Below are 22,512 nucleotides of genomic sequence, written 5' to 3'. Positions count from 1 at the left end.
TCTCAATTCAGACTAGCCACATTTCAAAAGTGCTAAATTGCTACTTGCAAGTAGTAGCTATTGTATAAGAATTAATATATTTACACTACAGCATCTCTCAATTCAGACATTAAATTTTCACAGGAAATACCTGATGCTGTTTAGATTTAGATTAAAACTGACAGTTGAAAAAGTAAATTCATATATCCTAATTGTTCTAAGCACATAAAAAACTTATCCAATAACTGATTCAAGTATCCATTTTAAAATTTAACTGGAAGTCAGTAAACTTAAAAATTCAATTCCTTAGTTGCACTAGCCACATTTCAGGGACTCAGTAGCTACATAATAAAGATGTGGCTACCTTATTAGACAGTACACCACTGTTTTCCTAGAAAATGCAGCAAAAAGTTTCTAAAATTATTTTCTCTTCCATTTCCTTTTTATTCGAATTCTGGTTGAAAACAGGTGAGGAGAGATTTATTTTTTCTTCAGAAATTATACCCTATAGAATCTGCCATAAGAACTGAGGCAGTTCCTTTGAATTGAAATAGTAATCAATCAGTAGTGATAGTCTATTATTTCCAAGGTTAAGTGCAGCCCCAATGGAGAAAGGTCCCTTACTTGACTGAAATTATTGCAACCCACCTTGTCACCCAAATTAGAAATTTCAGTTATCTAGCTGTCATTAAATCCTGTCTTAATAGCTAGCTGATAACTGTTTAAAAAACTTCATCACCTTCTATAGTACCGCAGTACAAGTATCCATCTTGGATCATCTGAGCTATCTTAAAAGCCTCCTAAAGCTAATTTTAAATACACAGAGATTTTATATATGTCAACACCCATGTAACTAACTGTCACCTGTAAAATACAGAATATCTCCAGTATTCTATAAAGTTCTCTCCTGTCCCTAGCGATCCCCCTCAGAAACAGGTGGTCTGATAGAATTTTGATTAGTTTTGACCCACTGAACTTCATGTAAATGGAATTACACCGCATATACTCTTTTACACCTGGCTTGGTTTAATTAAACACATTATCTATGAGATTCATCCATATGTTGCCTGTCCAAGTAGACCTTTTTTATCACTAAGTTATATGGAATTCTATGAAATATTCTCGAATTTATTTATCCATTCTTCTCCTGATAGGAATTCAGGTTGTTTCCAGTTTGGGACCTATTGCGAATAAAGCTGGTATGAAGTTAATAATGCTGGTTTAAGTATTAAGAGAACCCAAAATAAATGTTCAATATATGTTACCTCTTTCCCTCCATTGTATTAGAGTTACAGTAGAAACTGATGCTGTATATACTACACAGAATGAACTTAAACAATTCAAAATCAGGTTGAAAGACATGCCATGTATACCTCCAATCATTATACATGTTGAGTACATGTACAATAAATACATATCACATATACAACCACAAACATTAACATCAAGTGATTAACAAAATTGAATTCTGTTTAATATCACATTTTAGCATCTGCTCTATATTTTCTAATGCATCAAGAAGATATTAATCCAGGCAACCACAACAGAAAAACTAGATTTTGTTACTCTACCAATGCAATAAGACAAAGCATATAAAAAACATGATTATGTAATATTAAAAGACATATCTTTAAGAGGTTACAGAAAGTTAATTACTGTTATTCTGTCCATTTAAAGAAGTTCAATATATTTGAGCATATTAAATTTGACATTTTGTAAAATTAGCATCAGCTTCCCTAGCATTATTGTAAATTCATTTCAAAATAATGCTTGAGTATGGACTTAGAAAGGAGTGCTAATTGACATGAACGTGTTAAATGACTGGTGCACTTCCTCCATGCAGGAAGTGATATTAAAATGAATCAGATAAGAAATGTTTTATATAACTTAGTAAAATAGCAATTAATATTCTAAAAGGCACTCAATAAAAGTCATTTTACTGCCAATCAGTTGCTTCTTTAATATTTTAAAGCAAAAAAATCCAGGTTACTAATCAGATTCATTCAGTAAACATATATACATGGATGGTAAACCCTTAAAAAATCACTCTTTGGTACAAAGATCACTTGTACTTTGCCTGTACTACCATAAAGCTATAAATTCACAAAAAGCAAAAAGATCAATGAAATCTTCACATATTTCTCCTTACCTCCCATTCTCTGGCTGCTGCTTCATTAGTAGAATCCTCATTTGTTTCAGATTCTTCAATCTTCTTCACTACTATAAATCCAGGTTCTCTGGTATATTCACCAGTGTCATCTGCATATATTTCTGGACTCCACTGAATGAAGAAGGCATACAAGTGGTCTGTCCTGTTAGAACAAGTGACTGTTAATAACAGACCTACTATTCTGTGCTCCTAGCTATAACTACAAAATGATATTTGTTATGTATCTTCAAAAAACTAGAAGACTTAAAATACATAGAACATATACTATGCTTTATTTAAAAAGATAATGAAGCTGAATGGCAGGAAGAAATTAACTTAAATCTAGTTGGCTGTGTTCTGTCAAGTTGTTCTGAGAAACTATTTAGATTTTTCTTGGCATGCTTTTGAGTAAACTCAGATGCTGTACAAGGTAAAATTTTTTTTTTTATCCTTAAAGAAACTAGTGATAGGAAAGGAAACTGAACCAGCAATTGTGACCTCATTCAAACGATGACCTAATTATCTAAAATACAAGTAAACAATTTACTAACTGCCTATTTTAAAACCTGGACATTATACAGAACTTTTCCAAGTTTACAGAAATTTCATGTGTTTAACTTTTAATGATACCAGGAATACACAATGTATTACTGGTTCAGGGATAAATGGTCTAATCTTTCAAGTCTCTGGATCCCATTTTCAATTTTGTTTACTATAGTGAAAATATCTATGTTTCCTTGGCTATTAATTAGCAGGGATAATTAAATTATAAAAAGGGATTATATTATTACCTGCCTTGAGGCAGGGGTCATGCTGTTTAATATTTTGATGAACCTTCTTGCTCTAAGACTTTTTTAAGTTTTTATTTAAATTCTTGTTAACACATCGTGTAATATTAGTTTCAGGTGTAGAATTTCAGTGATTCATCACTTAGATACAGTGCTCAGTGCTCTTCACAGTAAGTGCCCTCCCTAATACTCATCACTCATTTAGCTCATCCCCTACTGAGCTTCCTGCCTCCAGCAACTGTTCAGTTTGTTCTCTATAGTTAAGAGTCTCTTATGGTTTGCCTCCCTCTCTGAGACATTTTAACTAGGTTTCTTTACCACTAAAACTAGGAAGATACTCACTTTTTTTTTGCATTAAATCACAAACAAATAAAATTTAAAATGGGGTAAATTAAAAAGTACAAAATAAGAGCTCAATAATTATAAGGGATCCTGTGGTTCAGTCAGTTAAGCAATTGGCTCTGTTTTGACTGAGGCCATCATTTCATGGGTTGTGAGATCCAGCCCAAGTTGGACTCCATGCTTGGCAGAATCTCCTTGAAGATTCTCTCCCTCTGCCCCTTCTCCAAATCGTGTGCAAGTCCATGTACACACACTCTCTCTCTCCCTCTCAAATAAATAAATCATTAAAAAGGTAATTTTAAAAAGATTTAATGTTAAGTTTTAATCATAAACCATTTTTTAAAAGTACTTTTCCACTGGTGTTAAGTGACATCTAAGATAGTTTTAATTCAAGGAATCTCAATGTTTTTGAGTCTTTGTTTTTTACCTTTCTTGTGGTACAGCAAACCAATATTCATGTTTCTTATCTCTCTGCGCATACTGTTGCATTGTTGCACTTGCTTGAGATACAAATGTTTTCCTCATTGGTTTTCCAACTCTGAGACATAGGAACTTATGTAATCGATGCCTTCTCTTTTCTTTTAAAAGTACAGAACCTAGAAATGAAATACAGAATTCTTGCAATTCTCAAACACCATACTTATATAATTTATTTTAATTAATGTTTACCTTCAAACTTCTGACAAGTAATACAGAATAAAACTTAATTTACTGACAGTCATTTAGATGAATTCTCATAAGTAACTTATTTTCTTCCAAAGGTAAAGTGCCAGGTAATAAAAAGACTCATGAAGTAGCACCCAAGTTAAGAAATGATATTATGTCTAAGCATATCAGGAAAAATGGGAAAGGTTTAAGAATTCTTTCATTAAATTTTTGCTTGGAACAACTTTATTAATTACATGCACATATATATTTTTCTGAGTATTCTCTATCAGCCTTCTAGAATAACATCTAAACCATTTGTAGAATTTTTAAAGGTTTTAATCCAGTTATTACAGACAAAAATTTAATAAAAATTAATGAAGCTTTTACATATATGTGAGGTAGGCTAAAACAATCAACAATATGTTGGATGCAGCCACCTGTTTGGACAATTTATTATGAATGATCTCTAACTCTTTCAAACAGAGATGCTGACATAGGTATACTGAAGTCTGATGCTATGACTGAATTCAGGATTCTGGACATTACTAGCTACAACGGTGGCATACTATGGAAGTAAAAGCACTTATTTGTGGTCAGGAGCACTGGGTACTAGTCATGGCTTTCTTCTGTATCGTGCAAGGTGCACATATCTATCTTAGCCTCAATATTTGCATCTGATTAAGAGTGAACTTCTATCATTTGCCCCACAATTATTTTCCACAGTTGTATATTTATTAAACCATGTTGTTATAAAGTCAGTAAAGATCAGAAACATGGAATATTTCCCTACTATAGAACCTCTAGTTACTTAAAATTAGTTACTAAAACAGATTTTCATTCCTTTTCCCCTCAATAAGAACCCAAAGTTAATACAGGTATACCTATATCTAAACTTATCAATTTTTCTCCTTTAGTATTTTGTTACAGGAGCTCCCTCCCCATCAAATTTCATACCTCAACAAACGCACTAAAATTAAAGCATTCTACCACATTATAAACATATCCCTCATTTTATTTTTTTCAAAAATTTCAAAATATAAGGCAACCATCAGACACAAAGAAATCAAATTCACACCAGTATTCTTTACAATACCAAAGACAGGAAATATCTTAACAATACAAATTGTTAATAATAACTGAATGTCCAGTATGGAAATGGTTAAAATACAGGGCCATTAAAAGCCATATTTTCAAAAAACCATAATGACATGGGAAATTATTCATGACATAAAATATTAAGTGAAAAAAAGGTACAACACAATAATCCTGACTTTACATAAAAAACATGTATAGATAAAAATACCAAAATTGTATACATATGTATTTATATGTGTATGTATATACATATACACACCAAAAATCAAAGATATATACACCAAATGTTAACAATGATTATTTCATGGATGCATTTTGGGTAATTTTTATAAATTTTATAAAAATCTCCCATTTTGTCAAATGGGTAATTTAATGAATATTAATTCTGAATAAAGAAAAAGGCATTACAAAATAATTATTCAATCTTTTATAGAGCTTTGAGTAAATTAATTCTTTAACATCTACTGAATATCATTAGGATATCTAAAAAAAGATGGCACAAAAAAAATGAAAACAGAATACATGTATTTTAAAAACTGAACCAAACTTGTGTGTATTGCTGGTAGGAATATAAAATGTGCAGCCACCATGAAAAACAGTTTGGGGGTTCCTCAAAAAGTTAAACACAGAATTACCACTGGATCTAGCAAATCCTCTTTGGATATATATCCAAAAAACTTGAAAGGAGGGTTTCAAATAAATATCTGTACACCAAAGTACATAGCAAGATTATTCACAATAGCCAAAAGGTAGAAACAACCCAAGTGTACATTAACAAATGAACACATAAAAAAAAGGTGGTATATAAAGTCAACTGCTGAATGATGCAGGGGTTAGGGACACTGACTCCCTACATAGTCAAAACTGGAGTATAACTTCTGACCCTAAAAATCCTAACTACTAGTAGCCTAATGCTGACTGGAAGCTTTACCAATAATATAATGATTTATATACTATATTCTTAGAATACAGTAAGCTAAAGAAAAGAAAATGCTAAGATAATCATAAGAACAAATATTAAAAAATACACTTAAAATTTATAGTACTATACTGTATTTTGAAAAGTATGTAGAAGTGGACCTGCAAAGTTCATTCAATGTTGTTCAATAGTCAATTCTATAATGGAATATAAAATATAAAATATAATGGAATATAAAATATAAATATTTTGAAACATGCTACAACTTGGATGAAACTTAAAGGTATTACTCTACCGGAAATAAGTCACACACAGAATAACAAATACTATATGATTCCACTTAAATGAGGTGACTCATGTAGAAACAAAAGTTCAAAGAGACAAAAAGTAGAATGGTGGTTGGCAGGAGCAAAGGAAGGAAAGAATGAGGAATTACTATGTAATGGGTATAGTTTCTGTTTGGAAAGATGGAAAAGTTCCGGAAATGGATAGTGGTGATGACTACACAACAATGTAAAGGTACTTTAATGTCACTAAATTTTACACCTAAAAATGGTTACGATTGTAAATTTTATTTTATATGTATTTTAGCAATAATTTACTTTGGAGTTTAATTTAAAAAGTTCATATGCAAAAAAAAAAAAAAAAAGTTCATATGCAGATTGGAGTGATTTAGAATCAATATTTTAATAGAGTATAATAAATGCTAACTAAGATAACTGAACTATACTCCATTTAATCTATTATGTATTAAGGGGAGCACTGTATATTAGAAATAAAACATAGTCTATAATTTTCATAAGTAAACAGTACTAAAAACCAAAACTGATAGAGAAATAGTGTTTTAATTTATTCTCAGTGCTTTATAAAGGAAAACTAATCAAATAATGACAAACTCTGACACCTGGAATACGGTAAGAAATAAATTTTTATGTTTAATTGCATTTTTAAAGGCAGAATTACAAACTTTGGCAACTACAAATTGCAATATTTTATGTGCAGTGAAAAAAGACATTTTAATGAGGTAACATACCAAGAATTAAGAGAAAAATGGAAAAGTCATAACTATCATAGAGCTTGCGTGCATTTTCAAGAAATTTTTTAAAGATGGAACACAAGAGTATCTAAATGCAGTGGAAAAGATGCTCATTACGTGTACAATCCACCACCGGATAAGAAAAGACAAGACTAGGAACTAGAGACCACATACTTATCCCCAGAGAAAAATTAGTCAAGGGCCACTAGATCATCCTTCAGAGTAGCTTAAGATACTGCAGCTTTTCAGTCTATGAGGAAAGAGGAAGACAACATGTGATAAGATGAATTAACTTTATATATTGCTTAACACTTACCTTCTAAATCAGCAGTTGCGATTTTATGTTTAATTTCTTTTTGTGACACCTGTTGAATATTTTCCCTTTGCTGTCTAGTCTGTTGCATAGTATGGGTTTTCCAGAGTTTCCGTAGCTCTTCTACCTCTGTCTCAGAGTCCTGATTTTGCTCCTTTCCTTGTTTTCCTTTGTTGACAGTTTGCTTTTGTTTAAAATCTGCTGCTTCCTCACAAGGCATACTTTCTTTTTCACCCTCTTCTTGATGTAGTGAATTCTCATTAAGAAGAAAATCCTGGTCTGCATTATCTTTTAAACTTGTGCTTTGTTCTTTTGGGCCAGATATTTCCTGAAAATTATCCGTAGCTTGATCTTCCTTCATGGCTCTTTCCAGATTATTTAAATTTATTTTAAGAGAAGTCGTCCCAATTTCATTTGTAGAATGTCCAGAATCAGATTTTAAGTGATCAGGTGTATTAGTAGACTCTGAAATGGCTGTTAAGCATTCTACGCCACTCTGATGGACAGTTTGCACAGATTCTGATGACGCACCAGATGATTTATCTTGTCGAAGCTCATCTGAAGAGACAAGCTCCTCTCGTATAGGAGAGAGTTCTGATTCCGTGAACACGTCCTCAGAAAGAGACTCCTCAGTGCTCTTCGGGGCTGTGCTGGCACTATCATTACCTGCATCGCGGGTTCTGGAGTCTATTTCATCAGTATGACTTTTTGTCATTTTCTTTAAATGGCAGAAGTCCCTTCCTGATACCTGATCTATTTCTCTGCCAGTAAACAAAATTAAAAGTTGTTACTTTTTAAATTCTATTTTATTTCCTACAAACTTAATACTAAATTAGTTATCACTAAAAAGGTTTCTAGAAAAGGGTGTAGCATATATCTCAACAGCACATCAAAAATTTGATTTATACAGACAGATCAAGTAAGCAGTTAAGTCAAGCTTTTGCAATATCTAGGGATCTGAGAAATATCAACATAAGATTTCCTGAATTAATCCACCTTAAAGAAGCTGAAAATATAAGTTTTGGGTGAAGCTCTAATTCTACACTAAAATTTACTGATTACGGGAATATGGAAAACAAGCTTAGATAAAATTTGGATTAAAATTTTAAATGTCTTAGTAAAGAAAAAATACACAGATATTACACACATGGACAGACATAAACATCCAGTGCTTATTTACATGTAAATAGAGATTACACTAAAATATGCACCTCAAATGCAAAGCTGAAGACCAACTGGAATAAAACGGAGACAAAAATACTTACGGTAATTCTTTAGGCTACCAGCAACATCTCTTAATAATTCAGAAAAAAACTTGTTCAGCTAAAGGTTCAGATACTAGATATGTGAATAGTTAATAATTCTATCAAGATTTCCATGTTTAATGGCATTTGTATATAGGAGTACTAATGTTCAAGGTTAGATAGCTTAAGTTCTGGAAGGAGGCAGTACAAACATCTACATAAAGCATGAAATAAAAGAAATTTAAAACGATGGTTAAAAAGTAGTTTGTGACAAAAAAAAAGTAGTTTGTGACAAGTGGAAATTAACATGAGTTCTTAGTGGAAAAACTACTAACATTTTTATAAGTATAGGAGATAAGTTTAAACAAATAATTGGCTGTTTCTGGATGTGAAGCTGGGTAACCTCTATTTAATTCTTTCCTTGTGATATTTTCCAAATTTAATATAATGAGTATGCATAAAATTTTTTAACTAGAATAGGTAAATATTTATTTTTAAAAAAGCTCTTCAGTTGAATTACAACTCCTGTCTGTTTTGTCTCTCTTGCATTTGATTCACCGAAAGAAACATAAACATCTAATTTGTGCTATTAAAGATGTAATAGTGTCATCTACTGGTGATTCACTCAAATTGCATAGATACGGTCTTGGCACTTGGAAAAGGCAAAAGTTTTGAGAAACTGTGCACATTTAATAAGATCATTAGGTAGGAGATAAAGTTAACAAATGTAAGAAGACACACGTTTGTATATGGACTGGTAAAACCTTCAGAGTTAAAATGCTGAAAGACTATGCCAATGATGTTACTACTGCTGAATACAGTTCTAGAACACTACTTTTGAAATCAACTTTCCAAGTGGAAGACAGAAGGAAATCAATCAAATCTTATACCTCAGTATTGCTACACATGACATTACTCTGCAAAACTACTTGATTTATTTGATTCACTGCCAAATATTGTTTTTGATTAATTCACAAGGCAAGACTGAAAGACTTCTTTAGGGAGGAAGGAGGAATTTCTTTAAATGTTTGGGTCAAATGCATGGTCTTACCAGGGACATTCTAAATAATAAAACAGTAATTTGCAAGAAGAAGAGCACTACAAAATCTTAGTGGAATACTTACAGATTACTCAGCATAAAAGAATCCCAAAGTATCATAATAAAAATAAAAAAGCAGGGCAACAGAAAGTGAACCTCACAGTTCAATATATACATACTTAAATAATCTTCTTGTTTTCTAATCTAATCCTTTACTCTTTCACCCTTGTCTCATCCCCCCACCCACCCCAATATTATTTATTTCCTGAAAGTGACTTTGGATGAAGATATTCTAGGAATTACCTGCACCTTTACAGGTGAGTTTACAAAGCCAAAATAATTTCTATTGGATAGAAGGTAGAATGGAGACTGTTTGAATAAGGGATTTTATTCTATCACATGTATCCTAACAACTCATGTACTCTGTCTCAGAAACAAAAATAATTTGTTTTTCTCCTATGTAAGCAGTTCTGTACCACAAGGGTTAATTTTCATACAATGATCCACATCCCTGTGGGCTAATAAAAGGATATATATCTCAATATCAGTTAAAGTGAAACCAATTTTTAAACCTTTGACAAAGTATGTGTAGAGGAATGGAAAGTGTTCTTTTCTGTTCTCACTCCTTTCTTTGTATATTACCTTTTACTTTTATTCTTTTCTTTTCTCTCTGGTCATTCCTTTGGTCAAGCACATTACTTTCAAAGGCCATGCTGAGCTGCAGTCTTATAACTATGTTATTTGAATCGTAAGAATCCCTTGATCAGTATATTCCAAGGTTAACTTTTTCAAGGTCAAACGAGGGAGAAGGATGCTCATGGGATCTCCCTCAAATCCCACACCAGAATCTTCAGGCTGTTCTAAGAAAAATTTGAATGCTACCCTAGTCTACTTATATTACCTTGAATTAGTCACAGGAATAATTTAAAATTCTGAATGCTGTGTCTGAATTAAAAGGGCTGGTAAACACTAAATTAAATAAGGTTTATAGGTTACTTTTAAATATCCAGTTCTGACCAATTATACAAATATAAATCTAGAACAATTCCTAATTATTCAAAATGTGTTAAATATAATCTTTTCAGACTGTACTTTTTCATTGTTGATAAAATGAAAAACGCTTATAATAAAACTAATAAAAAATACTTGAAAGCAAAAAAAAAAAAAAAAAAAACTAGGAGTATTAAACCAGAGTCATCTACCTAGATGCAATAAAATTCCAAAGGAATATAAATACCAATCTTACATGGGTAAGGATTCCTTTATTTTGCTATCCAAAATTTCTTTGTACATTGCAGCTGACATCACCTCTTCCATTGGACACATGATGCCATATTCCTCACAGCCATTCTCTTGAACCAAAGGGTCAGTTTTATGTGGATCAAACATTATATTATTTGGTGTAACTAGCAGCACACCACTGACTGTACCCTAAGATGAAGAAAAAAAATAACATTTAATCTTCAAATTTTAAATTTTCAAAAAGTATTCTAGCTGTTTTTAATAATTTTCTTCCAATGTTAAGCCATCTGTTATATATAAAAGTAGTACATTTAAGCACTAAGATATTCTCATGAAAACATTTTTCATGTTTTACATTGATCTGCATTCTGCTTCCTGTGTTCCCCTCACTAGAGGTACCAAATATACTTTTATGTTCACAAATAGGTTTAATAAATATTGTGCCGATAATTCAATCTAGTATAAAAGAAAAATAGCATATTCTCTTTAAAATATTTTTTTAAAAATCTGTTTCAACTTGAGTCTGTAACTACATAGCTATTTGACTGTGGGCATGCAAAGCTCCTGGGCCTCACTGTCTTCATCTGTAAGAGTAGGTATATTAGATGACTTCTAGAGTACACAGTAATCATTTAACTTAATCATGAAAAGTTATAAAATCTTAAATATTTATAATAAACAGCAATATAAATATGAAGAGTCCAACCTCTTGTTTTACAAATGAGTAATCTTAAGTCCATGAGAAGCTAATCTCACTAACATTAGCTAATACTATGGAAAGCTTTATATGTATCATGCTCTATATACATTATTATTTATTTGCTCTTCATAAGCATAGCTATGAGATGACTATACAAATGGGAAAATTAAGGTAGTGAGAGTCTAGTCAACTTATTCTAAGTAATAAATAACACTGCTAACATAAGTGGTAGAATCAAGGTAGTTTGTGTTTTTAAATAAAATCCCTCCAGATTTGAGTCTAAAGTACAGTCATTTCAACTCAAGTGCTAAAAATTCCTTTAATTCAATTTTTAATTCCCATTCTACTATATTCTGTAAGTGTTAAAAATGAACAGCCAGACAGAATTCTAAAAATAAACTAAGTAGTTACTTCAAAGAGGCCTGTCCTTTTTTTTGGAAGCTATTAAGGAAAAGAAAAACTTAAATCATGCTTGATTTGGTATCACATCCTTCTTCAAAATCCATATTCAACTCTCTAAATTTACCTGGCTTAATTTTAAGAACATAAAACTTAAGTAATGAGAGATACTACTATTGAAAATGATCAAATGGAAGAGTAAAAACAGAAAATACTTAAAATTGTCACCCATCTGGAAAAAAGTTATTACAGATGTTCAAGATAATAAAACATGCTTATCATTTGTAGAAACTGCATGCAATATTGGAGAGAAGCATATGTATGTGTGTATGTGTTTTGGTGGAAAAGGGGGAATCAATCTTTAAAGTCTAAATAGCATTTTTATTGTTGATCAGACCAGGGGCCACCTAAAAAAGGACTAACTTTATATAATATTTGATTGATATTTTAAATAGATTCATATGTATCAGATATGTTTGTATTCCTGGATCATATGCCAACACAAGTCAAAGAGAGATTGTAAGGTATGTTGCAGGGACATTTACATCCCTAAGGATAATCCAAAAAATAGACCATCAAGAGCAGAGTATATACAATGTAAAAAATCTTAAAGATTTTTTTTAAATTTAATTTGCCAACATATAGTATAATACCCAGTGCTCATCTCATCATGTGCCCTCCTTACTGCTCATCACCCAGTTACCCTATCCCCCCACCACCCACCTCCCCTTTTGCAACTCTTTGTTTCCCAGAGTTAGGAATCTCTCATGGAAGGTTTCTTATTCTCTATCTTCCTTACTCTATCTTACCTTCTATAATTTTAAGTTATTTGAAAATAAAATCAAGTGATCAGTAAGAATTAAGGAAAGCAAACACCAGGTCTCTGAAAAACCTCAGTTAATTCTTAATTTCACAATTTCAAATAAGCATTAGCTTTAAATAATGGTTTAAGGATGAGATTCACTGGCATTACAACTCATCTTTCACTTTAGAATATTTTTGCAAAGACAATTTGTAGTAGGCATATACGATAGAAAAGGCCCAGTATTATGTAATGTTTTAATTCACTATACCTGTTAATACTATAATACTGCTAGTTAGTAGTGCAACAACAGAAATAATTTGAAAAGCCTCTCAAAATTGTGTTTCTGCTTCTTAGATTAGAAGGGGCTTAAAGCCCTACCTCTTAACGCTAGACTGATCAATCTGTAATGTTACTTTCCAGGAAATCATCCTTAAAATTGCTGCTACTGATACTGAAGATGTGCTAATGTATTCTTCAAGCTTCTTTCCCTGACTCTAGGTGGGACTTTGAGATATCCTTTCTGATCTTGTTCTCCCCAAATCAAGAGCTGACCATGAGAAACACTACTTCAATATAAAATTCATAAAAATCTTTTGACAAACTGCTCAAATTCATCTAACCAAGACCAAGTGTGAAATCATAGATTCATACTAAAGCATTCCTCTTTCATTCTTTTTTAATACTGTTTCATAAATCTGAACCTATCAGGAGCAAGAACATATTATAGTAAGTGGTTTCCAATTAAAATATCTTCTTAATCTCAAGACTTTCAGAAACTTTAAGCAGAGATTTCTCTTTAGTATTAGTAACTGTCAATTCCTTATGTGCAATTACCTGACTAATCTTCCATGGAGAAAATATTTGTTAGAAAATAAAGTCTATTTATAAAAGAAAAGTTACCACTCACACTGCAGTATTTCTGTAAATACTAGAAGATAAAAAAACTATGACCTGGGAATCCAATCCAGTAGAGAGAAAAGCTTCCACTGATCTTTTTTAAAAAGAGTTTATTTATTCATGAGAGAAACAGAGAGAGAGGGGAGCAGGGGCAGAGACATAGGCAGAGGGAGAAGCAGGCTCCTTGCAGGGAGCCTGACATGGGACTCGATCCTGGGTCTCCAGGATTATGCCCTGGGCTGAAGGCAGCGCTAAACTGCTGAGCCACCCAGGCTGCCCTTTTTTTTTCAGTCTTAAGTCCCCTGTAACTTAACTATGACAATTTTATTGATAAATTTCCACAATTTTTATATAAAAAAAAGTTACTACAATAAATCTATAGGAAGACCCAGCCTCTAGCAAATGAACATTAGGTTACAAGCTGTTCCTAACCCTGCCATTGACTTTATCTTTTCTTTGATACTTAAATACAAATTTTATTCAAATAGCTACAACTGAAATTCTGCTTCTAGCCAAGAACTAATTTTCCCTAAAACTACTAAAACCACACACACACACTACATCAAATGAGTGTTTTCAGCTACTGGAATGCTGGGCAGTGATACCTTTATAAGGGAAAACAAAGAAGATGAACTCTACAAAAGCCCCAGCTTACTGAGTAGAGAGTTTCCAGGCCAGAGGCAGAGAAAGGAGAGAAGAGATGAGCACTCCCTACTGAGAATGCTTTGGATATCTACTGAAGGCCTTCTTTCAAATTTCCAGCTGAGCACTGAATGCTACTTATATGAATGGCAACTATCCCAGGACAAGAAAAGCAGCAGCATTCAAAAGCAGAGGAAACAATTCATGGAGTCAACAGAGAAAGGAATAGTTTGTGTTCTCAATAACCACTGCAAAAAAACCTTGTAATTTATAGGGTCCCAGAAAACTCAGAAGGGCATAGTCTCTCAGTAAAGAGAAAAAGTAGCTATTTGCTTTGGTCCTGCCTAACAAAACTTAAAACAAAGCCATGTTATGATCAAATTGCTTTTAAAAAAACAACTGTGTTAGAGAAAATAGTATAAGAATATGTAGGAAAATACACAAATATCTAGTACTCAAGAAGATAAAATTTGTCCAGTTAAAAATTACTAGGCATGTAAAGGAAAATGAAAAAAAGGGGGCTCATCACAGTAACAAAAGTCAATTAACAGGAACAAATACAGAAGTGAGAGAGATAAATTAATTAGTAGAAAGATGTTATAACAATTATGATAACCATATTCTACATATTCACGAATATAGAAGATAGATTGTACATAGTAGTTATGGACAAGGAAGATAAAAGAGAGCCAGTCTGAACTTACAGAGATGAAAAATATGCTCAAGAGAATTAATAGCAAATTAGACAGGCAGAAAAAACATTAAGTGAACTTAAAGGTATAGCAATTGAAATTTCCCAAAACAGAGAGATAGGGGGGAAAAAAAAAAAAAGAACAGAGCATCATGAGTTATGCACAAAACCAAGCAGCCTACTTACTACTTGCATAACTGCAGTTCCCAAAGAGGAGAGGATAGAGAGAAAAAAAAAAAGTGAAGAAATATGGCTCTGAATTTTCCAAATCTGATGAAAACTATAAACCAACAGATTCACGAAGCTGAGCGAATTCTAAGTAAAACAAACAGAAAAATACTCCAGGGCACATCATGATCCAATTGTTCAAAATTAATGGTAATGTGACTCTCTTAGAGATCTGTACTCTGAAGACTATAGAACGCTTATGCAAGAAATTGAAGAGGACACAAAGAAATGGAAAAACATTCCATGCTCATTGATTGGAAGAAAATATTGTTAAAGTGTTTATACTACCAAAGCAATATATGCATTTAACATAATCCCTATCAAAATACCACCAATATTTTTCAGAGCTAGAACAAATGATCCTAAAATCTATATGGAATCACAAAAGACCTGGAATGGCCAAAGCAATCTTAAAAAAGAAAAAGCAAAGCTGGAGGCATCACAATTCTGGACTTGAAGCTATAGTCGTCACAACCTGATTACTAGGTTGTAGTCATCAAGACAGTATGGTACTGGACAAAAACAGACACATAGATCAATGAAACAAAACAGAAATACCAGAAATCGACCCATAACTATACAGTTAACTAATCTTCGATAAAGCAGGAACGAGTACCCAGTGGAAAAAAGGCAGTCTCTTCAACAGTGGTGTTAGGAAAACTGGACCGCAACATGCAAAAGAATGAAACTGGACCACTTTCTTAATACCATATACAAAAATAAATTCAAAATGGATGAAAGACTTAAACGTGAAACCATCAAAAATTCTACAGAAGAACATAGGCCGCAAACTCTTTGATCCTGTCTATAGCAACTTCTTAACTAGACATGTCACCAGAGACCAGGGAAAAAAAGGAAAAATGAACTACTGGGACTTTATCAAGATAAAAAACTGCACAGCAAAGGAAACAATCAACAAAACTAATAGGCAACCTACGGAATGGAAGAAGATATTTATTTGCAAATGTTGTATCTGATGATAAAGGGCTAGTATTCACAGTTTATAAGAATTCAAGAAACACCCAAAAAATAGTCCAGTTAAAAAATGAGCAGAGGACATGAATAGATATTTTTCCAAAAAAGACATCCAGATGGAAAATAGACACAGGAAGTTGCTCAAGACATCATTCAACATCAGGAAAATACAAATCAAAACTAAGATGAGATAGCACCTTACTCTGTCAGAATGGCTAAAATTAACAACACAAGAAACAACAGGTGTTGGCAAGGATGGGTATAAAGGGGAACCCTCTTGCACTACTGGCGAGAATGCAAACTGGTGCAACCACTCTGGACAACAGTATGGAGGTTCCTCAAAAAGTTAAAAGCAGAACTATGCTATGATACAGCAATTGTACTACTATTTACCCGAAGTATACAAAAATACAGATTCAAAGGGGTACATGCACCCCAAAGTTTATAGCAGCACTGCTTACAAGAGCCAAACTATGGAAGGAGTCCAAATGTCCATCACTGCTGAATGGAGACAGAGGAGGGGCAAGATGGCGGAAGAGTAGGGTCCCCAAGTCGCCGTCCCCACCAAATTACCTAGAAAACCTTCAAATTATCCTGAAAATCTATGAATTCGGCCTGAGATTTAAAGAGAGACCAGCTGGAATGCTACAGGGAGAAGAGTTCGCGCTTCTATCAAGGTAGGAAGACGGGGGAAAAGAAATAAAGAAACAAAAGGCCTCCAAGGGGGAGGGGCCTGCGAGGAGCCGGGCTGAGGCCGGGGCGAGTGTCCCCAGGACAGGAGAGCCCCGTCCCGGAGGAGCAGGAGCTGCACCGACCTTCCCGGGGGAAAGGGGCTCGCGGGGAGGTGGAGCAGGACCCAGGAGGGCGGGGATGCCCTCGGGCTCCCGGGGACACTAACAGGCACCTGCGCCCCAGGAGAGTGCGCCGAGCTCCCTAAGGGCTGCAGCGCGCACGGCGGGACCCGGAGCAGCTCGGGGGGCTCGGGGGCGGCTCCGCGGAGGGGGCTGCGCGGCCCCGGGAGCAGCTCGGAGGGGCTCGGGCGGCGGCTCCGCGGAGGGGGCTGCGGGGCGGGAGCGCGAATCCAACAGCGCAGGCCCCGGAGCACAGGGCGCCGGGACACAGCCCAGGATCCCGCCTCCCCCCGGGACAGGCAGAGGCCGGGAGGGCCCAGGACAGCAAGGACGCTCCTGCCCCAGCTGAGCAGATCAGCGGCCCCACCCCGGAGCCTCCAGGCCCTGCAGACCGAGAGCTCCGGAGCTACTTCGGGGGCTGAATCCAGGGCTCCAGTGCTGGCCCCGCCACTGCGGTTGTTCCTCCGGGGGCCTCACGGGGTAAACAACCCCCACTGAGCCCTGCACCAAAACGGGGCTGAGCAGCTCCCCCAAGTGCTAACACTGGAAAATCAGCACAACAGGTCCCTCTCCCAGAAGACCAACTAGACGGACAAGTTCCAGGGGAAGTCAAGGGACTTAAAGTACACAGAATCAGAAGATACTCCCCCATGGTTTTTGTTGTTGTTGTTTTTTTTTTTTTTGTTTTTTGTTTTGTTTTGTTTTTTGCTTTTTGATTTGTTTCCTTCCCCCACCTTTTTTTTTTCTTTCTTTCTTCTTTCTTTCTTTCTTTCTTTCTTTCTTTCTTTCTTTCTTTCTTTCTTTCTTTCTTTCTTTCTTTCTTTCTTCTTTCCTTTCTTTCTTTCTTTCTTTCTTTCTTTCTTTTTCTTTCTTTTTTCTTCCTTTTTTCTTTTTCTCTTTTCTTTCCTTCTTTCTCTCCTCTCTTTTTCTCCTTTTCCCAATACAACTTGTTTTTGGCCACTCTGCCCTGAGCAAAATGACTAGAAGGAAAACCTCACCTCAAAAGAAAGAATCAGGAACAGTCCTCTCTCCCACAGTTACAAAATCTGGATTACAATTCAATGTCAGAAAGTCAATTCAGAAGCACTATTATACAGCTACTGGTGTCTCTAGAAAAAAGCATAAAGGACTCAAGAGACTTCATGACTGCAGAATTTAGAGCTAATCAGGCAGAAATTAAAAATCAATTGAATGAGATGCAATCCAAACTAGAAGTCCTAATGACGAGGGTTAACGAGGTGGAAGAACGAGTGAGTGACATAGAAGACAAGTTGATGGCAAAGAGGGAAACTGAAGAAAAAAGAGACAAACAATTAAAAGACCATGAAGACAGATTAAGGGAAATAAACGACAGCCTGAGGAAGAAAAACCTACCATTAATTGGGGTACCTGAGGGCGCTGAAAGGGACAGAGGACCAGAATATGTATTTGAACAAATCCTAGCTGAAAACTTTCCTAATCTGGGAAGGGAAACAGGCATTCCAGGCATTCAGATCCAGGAAATAGAGAGATCCCCCCCTTAAATCAATAAAAACCGTTCAACACCTCGACATTTAATAGTGAAGCTTGCAAATTCCAAAGATAAAGAGAAGATCCTTAAAGCAGCAAGAGACAAGAAATCCCTGACTTTTATGGGGAGGAGTATTAAGGTAACAGCAGACCTCTCCACAGAGACCTGGCAGGCCAGAAAGGGCTGGCAGGATATATTCAGGGTCCTAAATGAGAAGAACATGCAACCAAGAATACTTTATCCAGCAAGGCTCTCATTCAAAATGGAAGGAGAGATAAAGAGCTTCCAAGACAGGCAGCAACTGAAAGAATATGTGACCTCCAAACCAGCTCTGCAAGAAATTTTACGGGGGACTCTTAAAATTCCCCATTAAGAAGAAGTTCAGTGGAACAATCCACAAAAACAAGGACTGAATAGATATCATGGTGACACTAAACTCATATCTGTCAATAGTAACTCTGAACGTGAACGGGCTTAATGACCCCATCAAAAGGTGCAGGGTTTCAGACTGGATAAAAAAGCAGGACCCATCTATTTGCTGTCTACAAGAGACTCATTTTAGACAGAAGGACACCGACAGCCTGAAAATAAAAGGTTGGAGAACCATTTACCACTAGAATGGTCCTCAAAAGAAAGCAGGGGTAGCCATCCTTATATCAGATAAACTAAAATTTACCCTGAAGACCATAGTGAGAGATGAAGAGGGACACTATATCATACTTAAAGGATCTATTCAACAAGAGGACTTAACAATCCTCAATATATATGCCCCGAATGTGGGAACTGCCAAATATATAAATCAATTAATAACCAAAATGAAGGAATACTTAGATAATAATACACTTATACTTGGTGACTTCAATCTAGCTCTTTCTATACTCGATAGGTCTTCTAAGCACAACATCTCCAAAGAAACGAGAGCTTTAAATGATACACTGGACCAGATGATTTCACAGATATTTACAGAACTTTACATCCAAACTCAACTGAATACACATTCTTCTCAAGTGCACATGGAACTTTCTCCAGAATAGACCACATACTGGGTCACAAATCGGGTCTGAACCGATACCAAAAGATTGGAATCGTCCCCTGCATATTCTCAGACCATAATGCCTTGAAATTAGAACTAAATCACAACAAGAAGTTTGAAAGGACCGCAAACACGTGGAGGTTAAGGACCATCCTGCTAAAAGATGAAAGGGTCAACAAAGAAATTAAGGAAGAATTAAAAAGATTCATGGAAACTAATGAGAATGAAGATACAACTGTTCAAAATCTTTGGGATGCAGCTAAAGGAGTCCTAAGGGGGAAATACATCGCAATACAAGCAGCCATTCAAAAACTGGAAAGAACTCAAATATTAAAGCTAACCTTCCACATAAAGGAGCTAGAGAAAAAACAGCAAATAGATCCTACACCCAGGAGAAGAAGAGAGTTAATAAAGATTCGAGCAGAACTCAATGAAATCGAGAACAGAAGAACTGTGGAACAGATCAACAGAACCAGGAGTTGGTTCTTTGAAAGAATTAATAAGATAGATAAACCATTAGCCAGCCTTATTAAAAAGAAGAGAGAGAAGACTCAAATTAATAAAATCATGAATGAGAAAGGAGAGATCACTACCAACACCAAGGAAATACAAACAATTTTAAAAACATATTATGAACAGCTATATGCCAATAAATTAGGCAATCTAGAAGAAATGGACGCATTCCTGGAAAGCCACAAACTACCAAAACTGGAACAGGAAGAAACAGAAAACCTGAACAGGCCAATAACCAGGGAGGAAATTGAAGCAGTCATCAAAAACCTCCCAAGACACAAGAGTCCAGGGCCAGATGGCTTCCCAGGGGAATTCTATCAAATGTTTAAAGAAGAAACCATACCTATTCTCCTAAAGCTGTTTGGAAAGATAGAAAGAGATGGAGTACTTCCAAATTCGTTCTATGAGGCCAGCATCACCTTAATTCCAAAACCAGACAAAGACCCCACCAAAAAGGAGAATTAACAGATCAATATCCCTGATGAACACGGACGCAAAAATTCTCAACAAGATACTAGCCAATAGGATCCAACAGTACATTAAGAAAATTATTCACCATGACCAAGTAGGATTTATCCCCGGGACACAAGGCCGGTTCAACACCCATAAAACAATCAATGTGATTCATCATATCAGCAAGAGAAAAACCAAGAACCATATGATCCTCTAATTAGATGCAGAGAAAGCATTTGACAAAATACAGCATCCATTTCTGATCAAAACTCTTCAGAGTGTAGGGATAGAGGGAACATTCCTCAACATCTTAAAAGCCATCTACGAAAAGCCCACAGCAAATATCATTCTCAATGGGGAAGCACTGGGAGCCTTTCCCCTAAGATCAGGAACATGACAGGGATGTCTACTCTCACCACTGCTGTTCAACATAGTACTGGAAGTCCTAGCCTCAGCAATCAGACAACAAAAAGACATTAAAGGCACTCAAATTGGCAAAGAAGAAGTCAAACTCTCCCTTTTCGCCGATGACATGATACTCTACATAGAAAACCCAAAAGTCTCCACCCCAAGATTGCTAGAACTCATACAGCAATTTGGCAGCGTGGCAGGATACAAAATCAATGCCCAGAAATCAGTGGCATTTCTATACACTAACAATGAGACCAAAGAAAAAGAAATTAAGGAGTCCATCCCATTTACAATTGCACCCAAAAGCATAAGATACCTAGGAATAAACCTAACCAAAGAGGTAAAGGATCTATACCCTAAAAACTATAGAACACTTCTGAAAGAAATTGAGGAAGAAACAAAGAGATGGAAAAATATTCCACGCTCATGGATTGGCAGAATTAATATTGTGAAAATGTCAATGTTACCCAGGGCAATATACACGTTTAATGCAATCCCTATCAAAATACCATGGACTTTCTTCAGAGAGTTAAAACAAATTATTTTAAGATTTGTGTGGAATCAGAAAAGACCCCGAATAGCCAGGGGAATTTTAAAAAAGAAAACCATATCTGAGGGCATCACAATGCCAGATTTCAAGTTGTACTACAAAGCTGTGGTCATCAAGACAGTGTGGTAGTGGCACAAAAACAGACACATAGATCAATGGAACAGAATAGAGAACCCAGAAGTGGACCCTCAACTTTATGGTCAACTAATATTTGATAAAGGAGGAAAGACTATCCACTAGAAGAAAGACAGTCTCTTCAATATATGGTGCTGAGAAAATTGGACATCCACATGCAGAAGAATGAAACTAGACCACTCTCTTGCACCATACACAAAGATAAACTCAAAATGGATGAAAGATCTAAATGTGAGACAAGATTCCATCAAAATCCTAGAGGAGAACACAGGCAACACCCTTTTTGAACTCAGCCACAGTAACTTCTTGCAAGATACATCCACGAAGGCAAAAGAAACAAAAGCAAAAATGAACTATTGGGACTTCATCAAGATAAGAAGCTTTTGCACAGCAAAGGATACAGTCAACAAAACTAAAAGATAAGCTACAGAATGGGAGAAGATCTTTGCAAATGACCTATCAGATAAAGGGCTAGTTTCCAAGATTTATAAAGAACTTATTAAACTCCACAGCAAAGAAACAAACAGTCCAATCATGAAATGGGCAAACGACATGAACAGAAATCTCACAGAGGAAGACATAGACATGGCCAACATGCATATGAGAAAATGCTCTGCATCACTTGCCATCAGGGAAATACAAATCAAAACCACAATGAGATACCACCTCACACCAGTGAGAATGGGGAAAGTTAACAAGGCAGGAAACCACAAATGTTGGAGAGGATGCGGAGAAAAGGGAGCCCTCTTACACTGTTGGTGGGAATGTGAACTGATACAGCCACTGTTGAAAATTGTGTGGAGGTTCCTCAAAGAGCTAAAAATAGACCTGCCCTACTACCCAGCAATTGCACTGTTGGGGATTTACCCCAAAGATACAGATGCAATGAAACGCCGGGACACCTGCACCCTGATGTTTATAGCAG

General features: G+C 35.3%; 1 protein-coding gene and 1 long non-coding RNA gene across 6 annotated transcripts in view; one reads left to right on the top strand and one right to left on the bottom strand.

Annotated features, from left to right (window-relative positions):
* OXR1 (oxidation resistance 1) overlaps window positions 1-22,512 on the bottom strand; it is a 282,656-nt gene that overhangs the window by 29,506 nt on the left and 230,638 nt on the right. For all 5 annotated transcript variants that reach the window (XM_077846943.1, XM_077846944.1, XM_077846941.1 and 2 more), the window contains 4 exons: window positions 10,799-10,983; window positions 7,273-8,030; window positions 3,686-3,854; window positions 2,129-2,291 (listed from right to left, as the gene is read on the bottom strand). In XM_077846943.1, coding sequence (XP_077703069.1) covers window positions 2,129-2,291; window positions 3,686-3,854; window positions 7,273-8,030; window positions 10,799-10,983 — 1,275 coding nt within the window. The remainder of the gene's footprint in view (window positions 1-2,128; window positions 2,292-3,685; window positions 3,855-7,272; window positions 8,031-10,798; window positions 10,984-22,512) is intronic.
* On the top strand, window positions 9,822-13,546 carry LOC144283162 (uncharacterized). The gene is made up of 3 exons (XR_013351575.1): window positions 9,822-9,869; window positions 12,349-12,417; window positions 13,119-13,546. It is a non-coding gene; the product is annotated as an uncharacterized LOC144283162 (long non-coding RNA).

Source organism: Canis aureus, chromosome 14 (assembly GCF_053574225.1).
Source record: "Canis aureus isolate CA01 chromosome 14, VMU_Caureus_v.1.0, whole genome shotgun sequence".
Lineage (NCBI taxonomy): Eukaryota > Metazoa > Chordata > Mammalia > Carnivora > Canidae > Canis > Canis aureus.
The sequence above is the reverse complement of the archived record's forward strand: the minus strand, read 5'-3'. Positions and strand labels throughout refer to the sequence as shown.